The sequence below is a fragment of the Mustela lutreola genome, chromosome 9 (genome assembly GCF_030435805.1).
Source record: "Mustela lutreola isolate mMusLut2 chromosome 9, mMusLut2.pri, whole genome shotgun sequence".
Classification (NCBI taxonomy): Eukaryota; Metazoa; Chordata; class Mammalia; order Carnivora; family Mustelidae; genus Mustela; species Mustela lutreola.
Window position 1 is genome coordinate 59,662,218 of NC_081298.1, and position 23,952 is coordinate 59,686,169.

Here is a 23,952-nt window from a genome sequence, read left to right on the forward strand (position 1 = left end):
TGGGGGTGGACTGGTGCTGACACTGCTGGTAGGGACCACATCGAGGGTCTCATGGAGCCACACCTTTGCAGTGGGGCCCTCTGAGAAAGCCCGTGGCTGGTGGACGCACCAGGGTCCCAACAAATGAGGAAAAATGTCAAGTAGATTATGTGACACACAATCGGCCTGACTGGCATTGCTTAGTGCTGTGGAGCGTGTCCTGCCAAGTTGGTCAAGTGCTCTACCGCAGATAATCCTCCCAGAGCCCTGGGAATTGCCAAGATGGTGAGCAGCCCCGTTCGCCCACAGCGAACACACTCAGAGAAGCTGGCTAATTTGCTTGAAGAGACAGGATTAATAAGGATAACTGGACGCTCCTACCACACTTGGCTTTGGCAGCAGCTCCCAAGCCTGGAAAAGGGATTCTGCTTCGTGAGAGAGCAGACAGCAACCCCACAAGGTTTCAGACAGACCTGAAACCACGGTACTGATCACACGAGTGGTTATTACACGAATTATACACCTATGGCTGAGTTGTAGTGGGAAAGTGGCCAAGACCAGAGCTGTATTTACCGTGAGATTTTATTTTAAAAGAATACTTTCAAGCTTTTCTAGGCTCTCACAGTTCTAAGCTTTGATCTTAAAATTAATTTGGCATTCTGGTATTGGGTGGTAGAAATTAGGAAGAGAAGTAGTTTATAAACTGCTTCACAGATAGAAGCCAAAGATAAAATTGTACTGGTACTGAAAATATTTAGCTTGGGAATGTCAGAGTTTCAGTAGACCTAAAGATTCTAATTATAATTTAAGACTATAATTTGTGATGCACTTTGGGAGAAAACATGGCCAGTTTTAGCTCCCTAGAAACATGATTTAATAGCATCTGGCACTCGTCACGTGTGAGGGCTTGGTGGTTCAGGGCCGTAACTCATCAGGGCTGTTTCTGAAAAATGAAGGCACACTGAATGCAAACAAATGAGCGGAGTCACACAACTATAAAATGACTGCCCTTTATTGTCCTTTGCCGTCTGTGCAGAGACAAGGGAATGGCAAAGCAAGATCTGTCTAGGACATCTCAGACATGCAGCAAGGTGATGGCAGAAGGACCACCTGGACAGGGCACTGACAGTCTGTTCACACTCCAAACCACACGGGGACCCTGCCTTGACCGCCTTCCCCACTGTCAACAGGCTCGGACTGGGACTATCAATCCACCCTCCACTGGTCCACCTGGCGCTGGGAAGTCTGGGGATGCTGGAACCTTCATAAATACAAATCCTGATTTGTCCCCGGCAGCTGGAGGACTTCCCATGGGGGTTTGGGGCAAGATTGAAAATGACGGTCAATTTTAACTACAAGCCTTAGAAAAGTTCCTGAGGCCAGAATGTCTATCTGTATTGCGTCCTTTAATTGCTTGTTTCTTCCTTACTTGCTTTGTGTAAACCCAAGTCTTTCAGCTATCCAGACACTTATCGTATGAACGGATTCTAACATCAGGTCAAAATGGAACACACAACACTGAGACCTGAAAAAGTCAGAAGCACTTGTAATTTCCAAGGATAAGGTATAGGACAGATGTGCTTTGTCTGAAGCAATGATCCACTTCGTTCATCTGGATATATATTCTTACAGAACTGGGTATCCCAGCTTCAGGTACCAGACCCCAAACTTCTGATTTATATCACAGGCAACAAAGAGAACAACAAACTCACAGAGAACAGGAATGGCAGGTTAAGTGCAAGCTCTCACCAAACTGTTTATTTCTGCTGGAAACCTCTGGGGTTGGTGTTGGAAGGGGGTGGCACCAAAGCCAGCTTTCTGGCTTTGCAACTGGCATTACCAGCACCGTGACCTTGTGCATTTACTTCCTGCCTCATTTTTTCCATCTGCATAAGGGAGATGAGAACAGGACCACCTTAGGGGGTTGTGATGAAGACTAAGTGAGGACCCCCTTGTCTGGCATAGACAGGGCACTGAGGACACAAGCGCTCTTCATTAGCCGGTAGTGGCACAACTCCCCTGTGATGTGACTTTGTTTCCTGTGCCTGGCATGTTGCAGCTGTTTGAGATTTGCTAACCAACTGAGCAACTGAAGTAAGACATGGGTGGGAGAGAAAAAAACTGGTGCTGACAAAAGTTCGGTGCAACATTTTTAAACAAATACTTTCCAAAGAGTAAAGTTAGGACCAAGCTGGAGATTCTGCTTTCTCTTGGAGTTTCACTAATTAAAATTTATTATTTCAGCATATAAAATACGTGGTGGTAGAAAAAGAAAACACGCAGATAATAAATCTGTTAAACTCCTCTCTAAAAATTGTTTCCCCATAGACACTGAGGAACCAGTAAATGCTGGAGCAATTATTCTCCCGGGATGGACTCTGAGTTTTCCCAAAGATAAATACACACATAGTCTTGTCATAATACTTTTTTTTTTATTACAATATCCAAAAAACTGAGTATGCAAGTTTAGAAGGTCTCAAGACCCCTTCTTCAGTTGTAGGAATGTGCCATCTCAAGACTGTATATTTAAACTATAAAGAAGTTCAAATGTAAAGAAAAAAGAAAATGCAATTTCTTCATAAACATTCTGTGTCTTACTACCAATCACATATTCTCTTGTAAACCCTGAAAAATTCCCTGTAAAGCAAATAATATATATATATATAATATATATATATATATATATATATATATATGGGGGGTGTGTGTGTGTGTGTAAAGTGTATGGTAGTTCCCCTTCCCCAAAGATCAGCTGTTTTCCTTAATCATCTGTATTAGTGTCAACAAATGGCTACGGATACATATTACTTTGAGAATTAAATACATAATTGGGAAATTTAAACAAGCCGCAGGGCGAGAGGAAAAAGCACTAGGCGGATGGCACATCTGGGGGTAAATGACCACAGCATCTGTCTGTCTGGGTCACAGGTCTGGCTTCTGCAGACTGACTTTCAAGGAAATTCTTTTATTGCAAGCATAGCCCCGAAGGCACTGGACTTTCCTCACTACTCTCTCATCTGATGGTTCTGGTATTGCTACCAGCAAGGCGTGTCCACTCCCTGGACAGTCTGGGAGCCACGCGAGGGCAAAGGGCATGGAGCCACGGCTGCCAGGCCCAGGGCCGGGACCCTCTGCAGGAGCGCCCGCCCCGCTGAGTTGTACTGTAGTTCACTTAACGGCAGCTTCGGTGCGTTCAAACCGTGCCTGATGTCTGCTTAAGGAGGGCTTCTGTTAGTGCGAACCATCTGAACAGACTAAGGCTGTTTTCAGTTGAGCAGGAGTGCCGTGATCGAACAGCTCCCTCTTGCACTTCCCGTTTGAAACCTGGCCGGAGGAGGGCAGGCCGGCAAGTGGGTACCACGGCCTGGCCTGGCAGAGGGGAGGCGAGCGGAAAAACAGACCGACCTGCACGCAAAGGTAAACGAGGCCAAGGAAGCCAAGGACCAATGAACCACCGGACAGAGCGGAGCCCGCTGCAGGAGGGCCCGTGAGCGCGGCCTCTTCCGGGGGCGACGCGCCCGGCTCCGGGGAGGTGAGTGTGGCACCAAGGGCCTGGAGGTGGCAGGGGCTGTGGGCGTCACTGCAGCGCTCGGACGAGGTAGAGCTTCTCCCCGTGCTCACTGGTGAAGATGGGCGCCTTTTTGTAGTGTTCCACCAACTCGTCCATGGTGTGAAACCGCCGCTGCCCGATGCAGTAGACATTGTCCACGAGCTGCACCTTGAAATGTTTGTTCTTCCCTGACGCTTTCAGAGACACGGAGAAGTCACTGGGCTGGGGAGGAAACGGAACAAGAGTCAGGACGGGCCGGCGGCAGGAGACGCGGGGGAGCGCCCCCCACGCACACACGCACGCACGCCAGGTGTGCGGCAGTACCTAGCGCGGCACCTGAGGCTCCCAGCGACCCAGGGGCCATGCGACCTCGCGTGCTCCGAGTCCAAGCAAAACTCCATTTTGCTTAGTACAGTGTCCATGCCAAATGTATTTCAGTTATTCGAAAATTGGGGACCCCATACATAGAGTGTGGGATACTGGTGTTACCCTGATGCTGAAGAAACTTGAATTTTTTTTTCTCCAGCCTGCTTCTAATAAACTGAGAATTTCTAAAAAGTGGTCTGCATATAGGCAGCAGCTAGAAATTTCCCTCCATTAGAAATGAAGCCATCAAAATTTTTCTAATTCTAAGCTATTTAAAAATAAGTAAGAGCAGTTGAAAACTCCAGAGTTTTAAACATGGTTTGTAATATCCGGGGGGGGGGGGGGGTGGGGGTGGGGGTGGGGATGGGGGGCGCTGTACTATGGTTTAAGCGCAGATTTTAGTGAGAAGTGCCTGATTTATATGTGAATCAATTTGAGAAAGGTATCGTTATTTTTTATTAAAAGTGGTCCTGCCTCTTCTGAGACACTGACTAGCCAGCTGATGGGGAAGTGGAAGGAGGCTGGTCCCCCTCAGTGGCTCCAGAATAAAACCCAATTGCCCACTGGCACTGTGTCCACATGGAGTGTGTCACGTGGCCCTGCCTACAGATCTAATCAATGAGATGTCACTGTCCCACTGTCCCACTCTCACCGCAGTTCACGTTGTTCTTTGAGCCATCCTGTTGCTACCTTGGACGATCATTCCTGCAAGGCTACAAGCTGAAAGGTTTTCCACCTGAAGAAACCTCTCTCAATTGAGGTAAGTTCTTCCCTTCCTTGGCTTGCCATACAGCAGAAAGCTGACAACTTCCAGGGACAGGAGTAGAGTGTACTCCAGTAACTGTTCTGTAATAAATAATTTACACATTCGTCCTATCCCTTCACTATGCATTAGGCCAGGTGGACCACATCTTCTCCACTCTATATTCCAGAGAGCCATACAGATGGTAGGAGCCTACTATAGCTCTTAAAGGAATTCCTACAGCAGGGTTCATTGGTTCTCAAGACCCAACTAATTTCCTGATGCGGAGGACCCGCCCTGTTGTGTGATCCCATGGGGACAAAATTAACAAGCACCTTAGCCACTTTTACATGCAACTTACAAACCTTTGGTCCAAAGTGTGCAAAATCCTGCAAAACAAGTGAAAATCCCATAAACCAATGACATCCCAGGGAAATGGATATCCAAAGGCATTCAACTCTACAAAAGCACTGTGGGGCTTACCCACCAGTCACAGCTGCTACCGTGCAAGAATCAAGAGACAACTGTATTCACAGCCTGAATTTATGGATCCCTCCACCCCAATCAAACCAAAGAGAAACAAATCTGTGAGGAAAAGGTCCCATCTTATCTCCGTGCTAACCCTGGGACTTGATGCCCTGGAGGAGATGCGGGAAGTGCTAGTGGGCTGGACCTTCAGGAAGACACAGAAAGACTGATGTCCGAGTCAACCTCTGGCGACATACCATTTTCAGAGTAATGGGCGTGTGAGGGTTAGGGAGTGGGGAGGACGACACAGAACTCGGAAGTTATTTCCTCCACTAGACCTCTTAGAAACGAATCATCACAAACCCTGATGTCACAGATGATCCTTTCAACCCGCCCTGTCAACGTAATATTCTAAACTGCACAGAACGTCATTCTAAGTAATTCTAATCAATTCTCCAATTGTGACTGTTCTCATGGGACTGAACAAGATGGGTTCAAGCTAACCCTTGGTATCCTCTGTGTTATTTTCCAAGTTGGTTGCTGTGTGTGGCTCTAAAAAAAGAACCAAGTGAAACAGGTTCTGCCTGACAGGTCCTCCACGTGTGAGCAAGGCTTGGAGCACCAGCATCATTGTTGCTGTCACAACAGTTATTAGTCCTAATGCAATAGTCCATACAGCTTATGTACCACTCAACCCTCTCCTGAGGGCTTCTGGTTTCCCTTAAAGCAATGTTTAGTTTCAAGCTTCTATTACACACACACACACACGCACAGAAGGCCATCTCCCTTTTATAGTTTAGCACAAGCCAGGCACTGTGCTAGTTTTATAGATCCCTAAATCAATTCACAGATTAAGCAGCATCGTGGTTGAGGTGAGTCCGGGTAAGTACACAATATACCCAATTTTAATTAAGCCAAATGATCAACAGATGACTTTCTGAACAGGAAAATGTGCTTTTAATTTAAGCTCCTTAATTCAACATCATGGCACGCCATGTGCATTTGGGTGTTAACGGCAGGAGCGCCGATGCAGCATAGAAGGTAATTTTTAATTTCATGGGCTCTTGAGCAGAAACCTTAAAAGTTAAGGACGTAGAACAAACCAAGTTTATGTGAAACAGGAATGCTGAACACTTGGGGGATTCTTGGTTCGTTCTGGGCAGATTTTTCCAATCACTAACTAGCACTAAATGAAGCCTGAAGATGAGCTCGACCGGTGGTTCTCAAGGTGGGCTCCCAAGACCAGTACCAGCAGTAGCATCACCCAGGAACTTATCAGAAAAAAAGCAAATTCCCAGGCCTCGCCCCCAGATCGGCTGAATCAGAAACTGCAGGGTAGGGCCCAGCCATCTGTGTTTTAACCCTGGCCATCTGCATCTCAGTGAGCCATCCGCAGGATGCTGATACGGTCTTAGAACAGAAACGCCATCTGCGCCAACCACCAGCAGTGTTTTCAAATGTTCAGAGCCATGAGAAAAAGATATGAACGTGACTGATGGGCTGAGTAGCCCCCTTGAAGTGGGGAACTCTGGGGACAACCTCACCCCCAGGCTGTGGGTACTTTTCTGATTCTGTCCTGAGGACTCCGGCCCCGCCAGACATTCTAGTATGGAGCTACCTCAGTGACACAGCTGCGACACAGGTGGGCAGAATCTCCTTTCCTTAAACTGGGCCAGTTCCCTGGGTCTGACAGAGGTGGAGTGGCTCCAGACCCAAAACAACTCTGCCTCCGGAGAAAGCGAAAGACCACGAAGTGGAGAAGACCCCTGGGGAGGCGATGCCACCAGCCTTGTCCACATCTTGTCCATCTTCTAGAATGACTCAGGGGAGTCAGGTGAAAAAGAACAAGGCCATGCTCCCTTTGGCTAGCAGCGGTGTGCTGATAATGTGACTCTGAACTCTAATTTGAAGCCAGTCAAAGAACCCTGACAGGGTTTTGTGAGAATACCTACGTTGAGAGAAAAATGCAGGCAAAACTAAAATGTTCTGTTTAGGGATACATACTTAGGTTTAAACAATCATGGAAATTATTTTCATAAAATTAAAGGTAGCAATTATCTCTACTTGGAGGTATGGAACAATCAGGAGGCTAATCTGGGATGGGCAGTAGCTTCTAGAGTACCAGCAATGTCCTGTTTCCTGAACTTGACCTGGGTTACACATGTACTTAAATCAGGCTCCTTGCTCTGTGGGAAGTCTGCTTCTCCCTCTCCCACTCCCCCTGCTTGTGTTCCCTCTCTCACTGTATCTCTGTCAAATAAATAAATAAAATCTTAAGAAAAAAAGAAGACATTTTCTGTGTGTTACTTGACACGATAAAACATGTTTTAAAGGTGCTAAATCTGAAGCGAGGAGAGCTGGCTTGGCTCTCCACCAGTCATGTGGCACCAGTATTTACTTCAAATAGCCCTGCCACCCTCTTGCCGAACTCTCCCCTTCCCCATCCACTCTTTTGGGACACTGATTACATGTAGGTAAATCTCAGTTCAGCCTACTATAACTGAACACCACAGACTATGTGGTTCAAATTTACTTCTCACAGTTTTGGAGGTGGGGAAGTCCAAATCAAGATCAGGTTTGGTATCTGATGAGGGCCTGCTTCCTAGACAACCAACTTCTCATGGTGTCTCCGAACAACAGAAGCAGCAAGAGAGCTCTCCAGGGTCTCTTTTATAAATATGTGACTAATCTCATTCATGAGGGCCCCACCTACCTAATACAATCACATTGGGTAGTGGGCCTTAGCCTGTGAATTTGGCAGGGGTTGAGGTGAGACACACAAACATTCAGTCCAAAGCAAAATCTTTTTTATATTCTTTCTGTGTTTTCTGTCCTTTTTTGTGTGTATCCTAAAATCTCTAATTCCTCTGGGCTATCTTCCCATTTACTAATCCTTTCTTTGGCCATGTTTAATCTATGGTAAACCCACCAAGTTCTTAATTTCAGTTATTATATTTTTTAGTCTTATAATTCTCACCTTTGTTCCTTTTTTATTACTTCTATTTATCTACTCAAATTCATCTTGCTGAATTTCTTGAACCTACTAATCCATAGATCTTGAGGACGATGTGTACACATTCAAAATCTGGGCTTCTATGGGTCTGTTTCTATTCTTTTCTTCCCCTCCTTGTTTTTGGTAATTCAGTCTTGCCTTTTGGTACTGTCATTTGAGTGCTACATATTGATACGAGATATGAAATGATGCTACTGTCCTTTGGAGAGAATCTGCTTTTGCTTCAGTACTCGGGGAGTGTGGCGCAGAATACCTCAATCCAATGAGGAAAAGAACTGATGACAGTCTAGTTAATTTCAGAATTGCCTTTGTGTCCAGTAGGTAGACTTTGCGGAACCCATACTGAAGGCATGGATTTTTTTCTGGTGCCTTGCCTCCTGGGTGGCCCTGGCCTCCAATTTTTGCCCCCTAGCACTGTAGGCTCCCAAAAAACTACTACTTGGTTGCTTTTTGTTTGTTTCGTGGTTTCGTCCAGCTTCTCAAGGTGTTTTTGGCAGAAGCGTTAGTCTGTGAGAAATTAGTCTACCATGACCTGAAGTGGAAACTGGTCGTGTGACATTGGACAAGTGGGAATTTGTTCAGACTCCAGGTCTATTACATTTATGCTACTGAGAAGCAGGATAGTTGGTTGTACTAACACTCTGGAACCAAGCTGCTTGGGTTCATATTCTGGCTCCTTCACTGAATAGCGTTGTGATCCTGGCAAATTTCCCAATGGTTTTTTGTATTGGTTTTCTCAACTGCAAACAGAGACAATTCCTAAAATTGGGAAGCAACTAGAACAGTTTAATAAACTCTAGTAATGTCAGGAGTATAAAATCTTTGGGGAGATACTAAGCAAATACTGTCATTTAGGGGATCTTTCTTAAGTTCCTCTCATGAAACTTTATAAAGAGAGCAATTGGTGTCTTGTCAATACTTAAAAAGATTTCTTTTGACTAGAATTTCTAGAGAATACTTAACTTTCCAAACTAACTAGAAGAGGCCTACTTCCTTCTGCAGAAGCACCACATTTTACTTCACACGTGATCATGTTGTCATCCTGACTTGTTTAAATCTATCCTACTAGGCTCCAAGCTCCTTGAGGAAGAGGATCATTTCTATCTCATTTTTATGAACTATCTGCCTTTAAGTATCTTTGAGGTCTCCTGATTTCCAGCAGAGGGAAAATAAACTTTACCAACATGGCAGCCACTCGTCACTTTTTCTTTAAACAACCAATGGAAAAGCTTTGTTTCTTGAACTGTCATTTTCTGTCGTCGCCTAACTTACGGTCTTGCCTTCTGCCTGGGATACCATATTACTTGTTTACTGCTGTGTCACACATCACCCCTAAATTCAGTGGCTTGAACAGTGAAAATTTTAATTGCAGTTTCTGTGGCTCAGGAACTGGGGAGTGCCTTCAACCGTGAGCTAAAACCACTCAGCTCCTATTGGGCTGTAGTCAAGACATCATCTGAAGCCTCAACTGGGGATGCGGGAGCTGTTTCCAAGAACCAGGTTTGCTCACATGAATCATTCAGGAGGCCTCTGTTCCTGGTTTCATGGGCCCTTCCAAGGGGCTACTTGAGTGTTTTCAAGACCAGGCAGCTGACTCCCTCAAGATCAAGTGCTCAGAGAGGGAGCAAACCCAGAATGTCTTTCACAATCGAGTCTCGGAAATCACCCAACATCACTTCCACCACATTCTGTTCATTAGAAGGAAGTCAGTAAGGGCAGCCCCTCCTCAAGGTGAGACAATCAGTCTCCACTCCTTGAGGAGAAGGGGATCAAAGAATTTGTGGACACCTTTTAAAGCCATCACAGGTACCATATTTGTTAAACTTTCTTTCAAATCTAACTAGACTCAGTCCTGTACCTTCTCTTCCATTTTGAAACATCTGCCTTCAAGTCTTATAGTTAAGCTTCCTCCCACTGCCCACACTTCCTCCCTTTCCTTCTCCAAATGCCATACTTACTTGATGTCATGTCTCTTCACCAAATGTTCTAATATCAGACCATGTCTTCTTATTCTCTCCTTCTCTCTGACTGTCCTTAAATGAGTAACATTTTTCTTTTCTATTATCACACTTTTGAACCACAGATTATGAAGAATTATCAGTTAGGATAAGCCATTCATTCTCCCCATCCCCTTTTTTAGGAAGTCGTTTTCCAAGTGGAACAGGAAAACAATTACTAGATTAGGAGAAAATCAACCTCTCTCAGGGCTTTTACTAATATATATATATATATACTTTTGCTTAGGTTTTAGGTCCCTATTTCAATACAATCCCTCTAAGTACTAGAACTTGATTTAACCCCACACATCCACACTGGGGTCAGAGCAGGTGTTCAATAAGTGAACTGACTTATGAATTTCCCATTCTGACCATCTCTTCCAGTCTTCATTCCTTTAGGTAATTTTTACATCTCACCTTTTTATAATTTCTGCTCACAAGTGACCACTTTTAGAAAAGACAATGAAAGAACACCCTCTTTGACATTACTTCTACAGCTTCATCAACTTGATCCACTGTTTCAAATACTTGCTGTAAAGCACCTTTTCATTTTTATAAAACAGATACCCTGGTCAAATATTTCTCTCCTTTCCTCAAGATTTAATCACTATTTTCTCACTGATGGGGAGAAAATGGATGCTGAGAACAGTCCGTAATGTCCTTTATTTCTTCTTCCGTCCCTGATAGCTTAAGTAGTAATATGATTTTCTTTTAAGCACATGGCTGGGAAGAAATAACAGGGGAGGATGGGAACTTGCTCCCTGGCAGTAATTCTTAAAACTTCTTTTTCATTTTGGAGAGTAGAAATGTCATCTGTGTGGTTTGTTAAGCCTCCTAGGTAGGCTCTGGACCGAGTTCCGGTCATGCTGGTTTTTGAACATCAAAAATTTATGCGTATATTCAACACTCCCTCTACTTCCAAATCCAGGTCACCCTGTTGGTTTCTTATCAATGGCCGCATCATTCTTTCCTTTTATTTGGTAAATGGATCTCTTTTATTCTTCTTCAAGGAAGGTACTCTGTCCAGAGAAGCAGTTCCTTGATCAAAACAAATCTGAGAACCAATGGATTAGAGGCAAATTCTATTCCACTGATCTTCCACTGATCAATACTCTCTGTTCTTATCTCAAAAAAGCTGCCTTTTGGTTTTATCATTCTGCTAGATCACCTGCCCAGGTTGTCCAATACGGCCTTCGTTTAATCAAAATTGACTCACTGTCTATACTTAGGCCACTAGCTGTCAACTGATACTACTCTCTTTGTTTCTCCATCGATTATCTCTTTGCTGGCGTTTTCTCTTCCTCTATAAATGTGTCTTTGAAATATTTACTTCACAGGCCTGAGGCCATCCCATACGTGACATGATCAAGCATTCTCATTCTCTTTTGAAATAAACTCTTTTACAGAACTCAGTCATCAACCACAGAATGGTCTACTAATCTTTAAATAACAGTGTTTAGGGTCCACTTTCAAGTTAGTGTGTGCATGTGTGTTTATCCTTCCCTGCCTCCCAAAACACATTTCCTAGAGTTAAATGTAACTATTTCAGAGGCTGAACTTTCAGAATATTGTCCTTGTTACTCCTTGTCTTTTTGCCACGTCAAGCCGAGTGTAAATGGTCAACAATAAATGATATTCAGCAATTCATCTTACCATATAACACAATGCTGCTCAAAAGGGCTGGAACCAATTTCTGATGCCACAATCCAGTGGTTCCCAAATCACTGGGAGAGCCTATCCACACAGAAGGCATGTGGCTCCATCCCAGAGACTCAGATTTGGCAGGTCTGGGGTGAGGTCTGATCATCTGCATTTCTGGCAAGTTCCCTGGTGACACTAATGCTTGTGCAGCAACCACACTTGGGAGAATGACTGCTGCCAAGCTAAGGAAAATTTTACATGTGTCTTCTCCTGTTTGTTTGCCGACCTACGCATGCTTGATTCTGTCATACTTCCCATGACTGTAATCTAGTGGGAACTTTCAAAAAGGTGAAACACAACACAGTAAGGAAGAAGGGGGTGAGCAGGCCAGTTTGTACACAATTCCACCTGTAATGACAACCTGCGGACCTCATTCATAATGAACCGCTTTCAATGTCGCAAACTTCACAGGGCTATCTATTTTGTTATTCTCCCTGGCTCTTGCCATCCCACGGACGTAAGGGGGAGGAGCTGCTTAGTACTAGTGCCATGAGAAACATCCCCAAAGAAGCAAACAGTGAAGCTGAGATTAAGAGGTTATGTGCTGATGCAAATAAAAACCACAGTGAGCTGTCACTTCACACCCATTGGGATGGTTATCGTGAAAAACGAAAACCAAAAAAACAGAAAGTAACAACTGCTGGCGTGAATGTGGAGAAACCCTGTGCACCACCCATGGGAACGTGCTATGTGCCGCTGCTGTGACTGACAGAGGGCAGGTCCTCAAAAAATTAACCAGTGAATTACCATTTCATCCAGCCACTCCACTTCAGGGCATACATCTACAAACACTGAAGTCTGGGATCCGAAAAGGTATTTGCACACCCATGTTCACAGCAGCATTACGCACAACAGCCAAAAGGTGGAAACCCCAACCAACTGTCCATCAACAGATGAATGGATAAGCAAAATGTGGTCTGGGCATACGACAAAAGCCCATTCAGCCTTAAAAAAGGAAGGACATCCTTTCACCGGCTACAACACAGATGAACCCTGAGAACATGATGTTACATGAAATAAACCAGGCACAAAAGGGAAAATCCTGTATGATTCCACCCCAGTAAGGAGCTTAGAGTGGTTGGATTCATGGAGACAGAAAGCAGAAAGTCACCAGGGGCTGGGAGAAGAGGGAAACGGGTGGTATTTAATGAGGATAAAATCCCAAGCCGGGAAGCTGAAAAAGTTTTGGACATGGATGGTAATGATGACTGCACAATAATGCAAATATCCATGATGCCATTGAACTTGAAGATGGTTAAAACTGTAACTTCTGTATTATGTACAATTTGCCACTATAAAAAGTACCAACCAACCAAACAAACAACAAAAAAACTTCTCTTAAAGTTTCTGTGGGGCCTAAAAAACTGTGAAATTCCGGTGGAAATATGAGGCATGTGACAAAGGGAGCCAAGGCATCGGGATGGGCAAGGACATATGCTCCTCCTGCCATGGACGTTAACCTGCAGTAGTTTGGCTAAGCAGTCACCGGCTGCAGGAGCGCTGGGGGCGGGCTGAGGAAGTGGCGGGGTCCAGTGCATCCCCTCCTAATGAGGGCACAGCAGTGGTATGCAACATTTCCCTCAGATCACCTGAAACACCTGGTGACCCTAGTTAGCTGGTTTTCTGAGAGAAGTGTGGGATATGGGGGGGGGGGGGTGACCACATGTGGCAGTTGGGAGACAGGGCTCAGACTCACCTCCTGATCCAAAAATGCATGCTTTCCTTTGGCTTGGGGTCAGGCAACAATCATCCCTAAACTTTACTTTTTCCTATGAATCACTTTTTTCTCGATTTTCCGAAAATGCTACCATAATACTACCTTGCTTTGGCTGGGACACCTGCTGGTCCACCTCAGAATATCTGAATGTTGGAAGTATTTGTGAGATACCCTAGAAACCATGTGCGCTGGGCATATACCTGTCTTGCACACATCTTGAGACCAATGTATACACTTCTTGCAGAATTCCTTCTATAGGAAGGAATTCCTTCCTTGCAAAGGAAGAGTCTTCTCAGGACACCTGGTGAAGACCCCTGGCAGGCAGGCCAGGGTCCTCAGTTTAAGGAGAGAAGACATGTGAGACTGCAGGTTGCTGTTTACCATGTGTCAACGAGAGCCGGATTTCAATGTTTCTTTGTCTGTCCTGGTTCCTCCAATCTTGAAAGCTGGAGATGGTACAGGTGATCTTCCTTCACCAGCAGAGAAAACACATCTGCGGCAAGCAGCACAGCTTTGGGCTGGCAAGTGGGCACCGGCCTGGGCCAGCAGCCTCACGTGCCCCTAGCTCTGTGTCTATGCACATGTGTGTGTGTGTTGTGAGAAACAAAACAAAACTGCCCAGTTCACAGAGGTCCTAATACTTTCTATGGTTTTCTTTCACTGCTCATTCAGTGGCAGGATCGTCAAGTTACTGGGAGGTCAGCCTAACTTCTACCTCCTACAGAAACCACATGGAAGCCTCGGTCCAGAAGATAAATATATTTAGCTATTTCTGTAGCCACAGCTAAAAATTCGATAAAAACAAAAACAAAAACAGGGGCGCCTAGGTGGCTCAGTGGGTTAAAGCCTTTGCCTTCGGCTCAGGTCATAATCCCAGGGTCCTGGGATCGAGCCCCGCATCGGGCTCTCTGCTTAGTAGGCTCTCTCTGCCTACTTGTGATCTCTGTCTGTCAAATAATAAAAAATCTTTAAAAAAATTATTAGAAAATAAAAATAAAACAAAAACAAAAACAAAAACCAACGCAGAGGCTTACACTGGTACTGCATGTGTTTGCCACATAAGCCTTTCTAACAGATTAAGGGCTAAGAACTTCCTTCACCCAGTTTTTAAAAATTTCCATTACATTGTGAAATGTTTTTGGAGAAAACCATTTCTTACAGGTACTGGTGATTTTCTATGAGAGCAATAGAAATTTAGAAAAATGGTAGTTCATGGTCTAGGAAATTTTTATGAAAATCTTTCTGAATACTGTTATGGATCAATTGTTGACTTGGACCTATTTTTTTGTTTTACTTTGAAAGACTTGTTCTTCAATTGGCAGTGGTTACTGGATGACCACTTCTCTCTTCATTATGTCTGCAGGCCTCAACAGAGGGTGTCTGGACCACCCTCATGGCAGCAAAAAATACGCCAGAGGCCACAGTTCGGAGTCCAGCAACGCATTTAAGCACAACCCCGGGAGAACACAGGCACAGACAGAGAACTTCAGAATCTCTAGCTCTCAGCACTTGTTGGCTGCTGATTCCCATACTGAATCTATTACACACTTTCGGGATAATTAATTTGTTGGTTAATGCAAAGAGTGTTTCTTAGAATCCCACCAAAGCAGTGGGATTCAATGGCCAACAACATGACACAGTACAAACTCTCTGTGCTGACCTGGCCTTCACAGGGGCCAGCACAGCCATGTTCAGGGGCAAAGTCATCCGAGTGTAAGAATACCCTGTGACCCAGGAGTATGTAAGGAGCACATGGCCCAGGCCTGCAGGTCAGGAAAGACTCTGCAGGAGCAAAGGTGGCTGGAATGAGACTTGAAGGACATGCATACATTCCACTGGTGAGGGGCACAGGGGAGGTGAACTGCATTCTAGATTTTTCTAGGCTTGTATAAAGGTCTGGAGGCAGAGACAGCCCACTCCAAGAACCCAACAGCAGGAACACAAGCGCAAGGAGGGAAACTTGCACAATAGGACCTGGAGAGACACCAGGCATAAACAGAAGAGGCCACTCAGCAACTCTCAGCTCACAAAGGGGAGGAGAGTGGCTCTGCGCAGCCTCACTGCCCTAGTCCACTGGCCTAACAGGGCCCCCCTGGCGAACCTTCGCCTGTTTCCTTTACATTACACGTCACCAGTTAGCTGAGTTTGGGGTAACAGACTACTCTTCCTTTTCAACATTAATCTCCCTCCAAAAACAAATCAATGGATTCAGAACTATTTACTTTTATTTGCAACAAAGCAGAAATCAGACTCCATTTAAAGCCCTTCATCATAAATAATGGTATTCTAAGATTCTCGGGTGCTTTCTGTGTTACTGATGGGCTAATTTATTTTGCCTACTGGTTACATGCAATTCTATTGGTAGTCTGCAAAGACACAAGCAGAGCACTCAGAGAACCAGTCCATTCCCCTCCTCCCAGGAAGAACCCCCTCCTCCGGGGATGAACGGGGAGCCAGGCCTTGAACAAAGGCCAAGGGCTCAGTATAGAAGCCTTCGTTGGGTTCTGAAAAAAATCACAAGGATACCCTGGGACACTTGTGACTGATCAATATTTCAAGAACTAGCTTTAAATAAGACTCTAGCCTTTTTCACAGATGCATGAGTTTGATGATTTGTCTGAAGGTAAATACGGAGGGGCGTGCTGGAGCTGAAGAGGCTCAGGGCCATCTGGGAGGCGGGTCAGCGAGACAGGTGATGAGGAGTGAACTCTTGGAAAAGCAGCCACCCTAAGTGATGCTTTGGGTCCTTGCAGTTTTAAAAATGTGATATATTTCAAGTGAGACATACTATTAAAAAAAAAAAAAATACAGGCTTAAAGCTTCCATTCAGTACTGTTTTCTCAATGGAAAGATACATGTAGGCACGGCTCTTCCTTAACATTAACCCAAACCTGAGAAGGCACCTAGAGATCATGGCCCCAGACCATGGATTTAAGAAAGCTCGTGAGTATCACTGTTGTAAGGAACTCACTCCGTGGGTCCCCCCTCTCTGAGCTGCTAGGAAGCAGGGTTCACTCTGCTCTGACGACTGCCCTCTTTCCCACTCTGAGACACAGAGCAAAGGCCATCCTAAACAGCTGAAAAAAAAACCACATAAAGCACTTTAGAAGCTGAATTCCACTCAACAGAAAGCCAACAGTTCTACCTGAGGAAAACTTTAGAAGAGATAAATGTTCAACTTTGAGCATGTTTATAGTTCTTGCAAATGTAGAATTAAGCAAATGTAGTATTTCAACAGCTAATGTAAATGTGTCTGAAACCATTCAGGTTACAATAATCATTCTCAAAGTGTGGTCCTCAGTTCAGTAGCATCAGCATTAGTATCACTGAGGAATGTGCTAAGAAATGCAATTTCTCGAGCTCCAGATCTTCCGGGAGTCACGGTAAGGGAGTCACAGTCAGGAACGTTAGGGGTGGGACCCCATGGTCTCTATCTTACCAGCCCTCAGAGAGATGTTGGCCTGTGGGACAGTGTAAGCATCAGTGATCTAGAGAGGCAAAGGGATGACATCACCCCAAAACAGAGTTTTGGCAATAAAATTATGATTTCTAGAAGAAATAAAATTTGAATACTATAACAAGGAACTATACTAATTCCTTCCTTCTGTTCCTCTCTGGCCAGATAATCTTAATGGATGGATGGAGATAGATAAATATAATTTTTTTTTTTCAAAAAGAGCAAGGAATGAACACATGACTGTTCCTGTGGTCACCGCACACATTACGTGATCTTTAGCAAAAGGTTGTTTTTCTCCATCAGAAACAAACGCTGTGGATGATCAGCAATTAGTTTCCAAAACCCACTGTGAAACATACCATACACATGTGGAAGAAGGAGCTCTCGCCAGGATTTCTTAAGTCCGGCATAGGAGAAGGGCTCCCTAAGCCACGGGTGGGTGCTGCACGGCTAGTCTCCTCGGCAGACCGCATCATAGGCGTAAGCTGTCTCTTTCCAAATAATGGCTTCAAGGAGGGAGGATGGAGCTCCTGTAAAGCTAAGTTACTGACAACTTCCAGAGCTTCCCAGAATGCCCGCTGCTGGTTTTTCCTAACGGTGAGCACGGCTTTCCAACCCTATCCGCAGAGTACAAATACATGCGGGCAAATGCATCAGGATGTCTGGTGAGCACACAGAGGACAGGCAGGAACTTGGAATTCTCTAGACTTCATGAGCTATGGATTCGCAGGTGCATGCAGGGAATCTGAACATGGGGGTTAAGAAACAGTGCTGTTTTCACCCTGAGCTGCTAAGAGAAATGATAATTATGGGGCTGAGAGGAAGGGAGAGAATACGGTAGAAACGGAGGGTAGGTATTGAGATTTGGGACAGGAAAGGGCGCCCAAATAGGATCCTTTGGTTGGTCTTGTTCATTCCTTGATAAAACATGCCTGACAGCTCTGATAACACCCAGGACATCACTCACACGGGCAAGTCCAGGATGTGGTAAGGTTTGTATTTATTTTTCCAAAACAGGCGCTCCTCCTCCCTTAAATGCACGCATGTCCTAGGCAACTCTATTGGTAGTCTGCAAAGACGCAGTGTTAGGTGTATTTTTATTTTTCAAAACAGGGAAATACTGAGTATTTTTAAATGCACGATAACTTCAAGCAAGCGCCTCGATTATTTATAGCAGAATCCCTCAGGAGATCTTAAGGAGGCCTATCTGGAAGAAAAGCTCTGAAAATGCTGCTGAGCTCCCGCAGAAGCCAGGTGTCCTGTGGTGACCTCAATCAGAGGAAAGTCCCATGCCCAAAGATGGCGAGAGAGAAGGGAAGTGAAACAAAGATGTCCCTGCATCCCATCAGAAGCCTTTCCGACCCCGGCAGGACACAATGTTCTGTTAGATTACAGCGGCTATGTCAAAGGCTCACATCGGTCTGTGGTGGCTCTGAAAGCCAGGCTCATCTCAGAAGTGCCCAAGTGAATAGCAAAGGAGACAAAGGATAAGAGAGCGTTGGGAGACAGGAGAGGCAAAGAGGCAAGGCAGAGGCAGACAGGAGATGGTGGAAAATGAATAAGGAATGATCTGTCCACCTGTCCAACCATAAAGTTCCTCAACAGCCTCAGAGGAGCCCGGTGGGAGTAGGAAAAGCAGACCTAGGTCTGCTGTTGGGAAAAATACAGCAGCATGCCTTGGAGACCCCCAGAACATCCCTTTGGCACAAGGCAGGCATCCCAACAGGGAAAATGCCATGTGTGAAGGCAAAAGCCACTAGTACGGGCAGCCCTGCACACTGTCACAGCCCTGCACATTGGGTCATGTGGTCCTCTTCAGCCCGAGCTGGTGCTAGAGAGGGTGCAGGGCTGATGGGGGGTCCTCTCCTGCCTCCATTCTCCTGGAATCACACCATTAGTGTGCCACAGCTCACTTTTCTAAGTTAAGACAAAATGCAAAAAATCAGGAGAGTGTCCTATAAAAATGGTTAAAATACAGTTTTAATAATTAACATTTCAGTTATTTAGAAAGTCAACATATTCTCTCATAATCTGAGACAAACAAGCCACGGGAGCTTATTCAAGTGCTAAGACAGAACCCAGGTGAAGAAAGCTCAGGCATACCTTGGGAATACTCTATAGACCATCGCAAAGAAGAAAATTTCACAAGAAAACAAATCAGATGAATTCTGTGATTTCTCAGTGTGTATGAAAGTTACGTTTACATTATCCTGTAGTCCATTAAGTGTGCGATAGCATTACGTTTAAAAAATAATGCACACATCTCAACTAAAAAAAACTTCATGGATAATAAACACTAGCCAACACCCGAACTTTCAGGAAGTCAAAAATCTCTGATCACAGATCACCATAACAAATATAAACATGAGGAAAAAGTATCAAATACTGTGAGAATTATCAAGACGGGACAGGGACACGATGTGAGCAAATGCTGGTGGAAATCGGTGCCAGTCAGACTTGCTCACCACGGGGCTGCTGCAAACCTCCAGTTTGCGAAAAACACACACGAGCAAAGCGCAGTGAGAAGGGGGAGGCCTGTGTCCCCCCATCCACCGGGATCTGGTCTCTGAGTTCAGACAGTGACCCCCACCGAATATGTGTTTCTTACGGAAATGTAGTAGGAGGTCTGCCCCGAGGCCAGCAGTCAGGAGGGCACTTTTCTCATCTCCCTCGCCCCAAGCCCTAGATAGGAAGAACAGTGAATGAGGCTAAGGTCTCCGCACCGCAGGGCTGCTTTGACCCCTCTCCATTCTTAAAAGTGTCTTCAAACTCAAAAATTATTATTATTTTTAAAAGTAATCTCTACATCCAACGTGGGGCTTGAACATACAACCCCAAGGTCAAGACTCACACGTTCCACCAACTGGACCAGTCAGGGGCCTCTCAAATTCCAAATCTCTAAATCAAGCTTATACTTCCTGACTCAGGATTATAGTTATCCCTTAGGCACTCTGGACCAACCACCTTCTACCATAATTGGTTTTCCAGTGATTCCTCTAAGTTTCTGCTCAAGAGTTAAACGTGCAACATACTTCATCCTCCTAAGCCTCCAGCATGATCTGAAGGCAGCTCTGCGCAGAGCTTACGTCACGTGAGAACGATTCGATCTGATGTCTTGCCAGCAACGATAAGCTCTGGCGGCTGGATAAGAAAATCACAGAGTTCAGATTTCAGAGGGAGTTAATATCCAGGCCTGGGGTGCTTGCCTCAGCACATCTAAGGCGGCTGCCAATGCCGTGACCTGCTGACACGGCGAGGGGTCCAGTAGCCACCACCATGATGCTCCTCCTGCCTTGAAGAACACATCGCAGGTGCCTCTCTCTCAGAGAAGGAAAAACATTTCCATGGCCTCGAGTTCCTCGCAGATCCTTCTGCAAGAGTCTTAAATATGCACTGACTGATGGCGCTATCAGCCTTCCCAGAGGACCCCAATTACAGTACAGATTACATATTTCCTAGTCTTGTAGTTTGCATTTTAAAAATTAAACTGAAACCTGCCAGAACCGACACAAAATAATTGCAATGCACTCTATCTACAGCACTCTTGTTTCGGGGGAATCTTATTATATGGAAGGTGCATCTTTAAAGGGATCAACAAAACCGGTTGGGTTGAGTATTTCCACAATGTTTACACATGAAAAGGTTACCTTGCGTGACACTGGCCCTGTTCTTCCAGACAGGCTCAGCCTCGTACCCAAAACACAAACCCCAGATCTGTCAACCGACTGCTAGAAGAGGATCTGCTATGAGGCAAGCGGCCTCCTACCTCTGATTCAGTTCACACACGCAAACTCTGCTCTCTTAAGCCCTGTCTTCTTCTTTTCAATTCCATTCATAAGTGCTTTAAAAGCTTTCGGGAGATGAACTCCGCGATGCTGCCTGCAGCAGAGATGACCATAGGATTGTATGGTTTCAAAAGGAAAACCAACCAATGCACAAAGGCTGGGTCAGAACCCAGGTGCCCCGCCCGCTGAGAGCAGCAGACATGCCTCGGACCCAGAGAGGAAACAAAGTCAACCACCAGGGCTGCGGTCAGCAGGGAGTGCGCTCATGAACAGAATGGGAAGCCTAGAGAGAAAAACGATGTCTGAGTCTGTAGAATATTAAAGGGGTAATCTCTGTAGAGCAGCCAAACCACCTTCAGGAGCTACAAAGCCACCTTCCTTACCATCCCATCTGCAAGAGTACGTCTGCAGGACAATGACGACCACTGTCCCCAGCTGGGTTCCCATCCCCACGGAAGACATAGTCTATTACAAAGCAGCAACCTTACATGGGTTTACAGGCAAATTCTATTTCCTGAGCTTAACTGGAGCCCCAGATATGGGGGGGCTCTAGGCTACCTGGAGCTATAGATGTGCTCTGGCTATGGGCCTTATATGGACAGGGAAGGGAGCTGACCAGCACGGGGCATGATGTACCCATGGAGATGAGTACACTGCAGCCACCAGGCCTCTGCCACCCCGGGGCACTTACCGAAGACTCGCTGTCCCTAATGAGGAAGTCGCCCTCGACGCCCCGCTCGTTGAGGGCGCACTCGGCCTGGTGCCGTGTCACGTTCCCGTAGTACCACTCTCGGCCCGCGAAGCGCCCGCTGCACGCAGGGCCCGCGTAGCTTATCTGCGGCGCGTGCGAGGGATGTAGGGCAGGCCCGTCGCTTAGGACCACTACGTAGTTTTTGGGGACCAGGCCGACCTGCCCCCGGGCGTTTTTGCACTTCCACCACTCAGGGTCGTTCTCGGGCTTCTCTATCACCTCCATGGTCTCCCCCTTCTCAAAATTGAGCTCCTCCTCGGTGACCGAGCTGAAGGGGTACAGTGTCTGCACCACATGCAGGACCCGGGCGCCCTGGCCGTTGCTCATGGAGGCACCTTTCCGCAGGCTCAGGAAGCTGGGAGACTCGGCAGCCGCTTCATCCATCTCCTCTAGGACATAGTTAGAGGGAAACCAGCCAATCTGCCCATTGTAGCTGCCTCGCCACCAGCCATCGCTGCACTTCTCCATGACAGTGACGCGCGACCCCTTCACCAGGGACAGCTCGTCCTCTCGTTCTGCCACATAGGCGAACTTGACAAAGGCGGGGATGTTGAGGTCATAGATGCGGTCGGCGCCGCCCCCATTGGCAGGGTACTCGGCATCCGTGCTGGGTGTCGGGGACGCGTCCCGTGCGCTCGTCTTCCTCTTGGTCTTGCCGAGGCCTGCAGAGACACAGCAAGGGCTCAGTGGGCACGCACGGGGCATCCCTGGTGCTCAGACATGCCTTCCCCAACCCTCTGACACACCGGGGTGGGGGGGGGGGCAGGAGGTAGACAAAGCCACCGCGGGCACACCCTGCAGCCAACAAAGGGAGGTGCAGCTAGAGTGCACCTTTGCAAAAGTTGGGGATTCCTACACCTCCCCTCTCTCACTCACTTGGGAAAGATTGTCAGAGTACTAGCAACGCAAAAAGATTACAAAAGAGCAGAGAGCTAGCTTCCTTTGGAAGTATGCTACTTTTTAGAAAATTCCTGTGACCCTCTTAGAGAAAAATAAGGTAGAGTTGCTTAGATAGGATGTCTTTGACCTTTGTACACACTGGGAAGTTGGACTGATAAGCTCAGACCTGCTCTAAGTCTAGGACTGGTCAGAGCTGCTTGCCTAGCTCCCACCTCGCCAACCCAACGCCTGTGCCACTTCGGGGACACTTTGGGCCCTCTGAGAGCTGTCTGGCAAACTGGCCCCACTGGGTGCAACCAATACCCTCCTCCTCCTCCTTCTCTCGTCTTCCTGCAATTCTGTCCTTTCAAAACAAGAGACTCATTTCCCACATGTTGTGATGAACCAATTAGGAAAAAATTAGTTCATCTGTTAAGCCTAAGGCAGAATTTCTCATGTGGTGATTCAAAATCCACTAGTGGATCATAAAACCAATTTAATGGGCTGTGACCGTCTTGTTCGTGTGTGTTGAGTTGTTTGGGTTTTCTTCAAGGGAATAAGAAAATCTCAAAGTGTATCAAGCAGGGTCTGAAGCTTCAGATACATAAGGGAGTGAGTACTGAGTTGCATTGGGAAACTTACTTCCTCCTGTGCAAGGGGAAAACAGTGTGAAAAGCTCTAAGGTAAAAGTGTTTCAGCCCTGGTAGAACATAGAGAATTCCGGAACCTTCTTGAGAAGTGAGCCTAGGGGAGGAAGTTACATCGGCACTCAGAGCCATGGGGCCACTAGCCTCGCAGGGCAGGCAGACTCCCCAGCTTTGCCTGATAGACAGCTGCCCACCCATCAGCTCCACAACACCTCCTAACTTGTCAATGTGGGGATTTTGATGGTATGGAAACTAACCATTTACAGATACCCACCCCCACAAATGACACCAAAGCACTTTTATGGGTGGAGCTTGTACCTCTCATTTTTTTCCTTTAAATGGAGTAAAGACAGAATGATCCCTTGTTGAGCAGGCAGGAGTTCAAGAGGAACAGAATGTTGCCTTATGACCACTGTCTACTGTGGGGTGTTGAGCACCACCTCCTGGACCAGCACCCCCACACCTCAAGGCTCAGCTGCCCCACATTTAGTGCCAGCAGTAGGGTCTGGCCACTATAAGGCCCTTGGATAGCACGCACGAGGTGACAGCCCAGCAACATGAAGGGATCATTCACAAGGCTTTCACGCAGACATACCAATTCTTTAGTGAATGGCTTCAGCAGACTTTTCTTTTCTTTCTTTCTTTTTTTTAAAAATATACAACATTTTATTTAAACATGTAGGAAATACGAACGTAAACCAGGTATGAAACCAAGTTATGATTTTAGACTTCCACTTACAAGTTAACTCACTTTACATGAAAACATGAACCTCTAAATCTTCAAATGAATCTTTCATGTGATTTCAAACCTATGTGAGATTCACTAGCTCCAGAATCTAGAAGGCAGACCACTCAAGAAAGTACGCTTCTGTCTAGAAGGCTCAGCATCAGGGTATTCTG

At 45.9% G+C, this 23,952-nt stretch overlaps 1 protein-coding gene across 1 annotated transcript in view; it reads right to left on the reverse strand.

Annotated features, from left to right (window-relative positions):
* Window positions 1-975: 975 nt before the first annotated feature.
* NCK2 (NCK adaptor protein 2) overlaps window positions 976-23,952 on the reverse strand; it is a 149,870-nt gene continuing 126,893 nt past the window's right edge. Inside the window, exons 4-5 of the mRNA XM_059134318.1 lie at window positions 21,467-22,188; window positions 976-3,751 (exon numbers count right to left, since the gene is read on the reverse strand). Of these exons, the coding sequence (XP_058990301.1) occupies window positions 3,557-3,751; window positions 21,467-22,188 (917 nt within the window). The 3' untranslated portion in view covers window positions 976-3,556. The remainder of the gene's footprint in view (window positions 3,752-21,466; window positions 22,189-23,952) is intronic.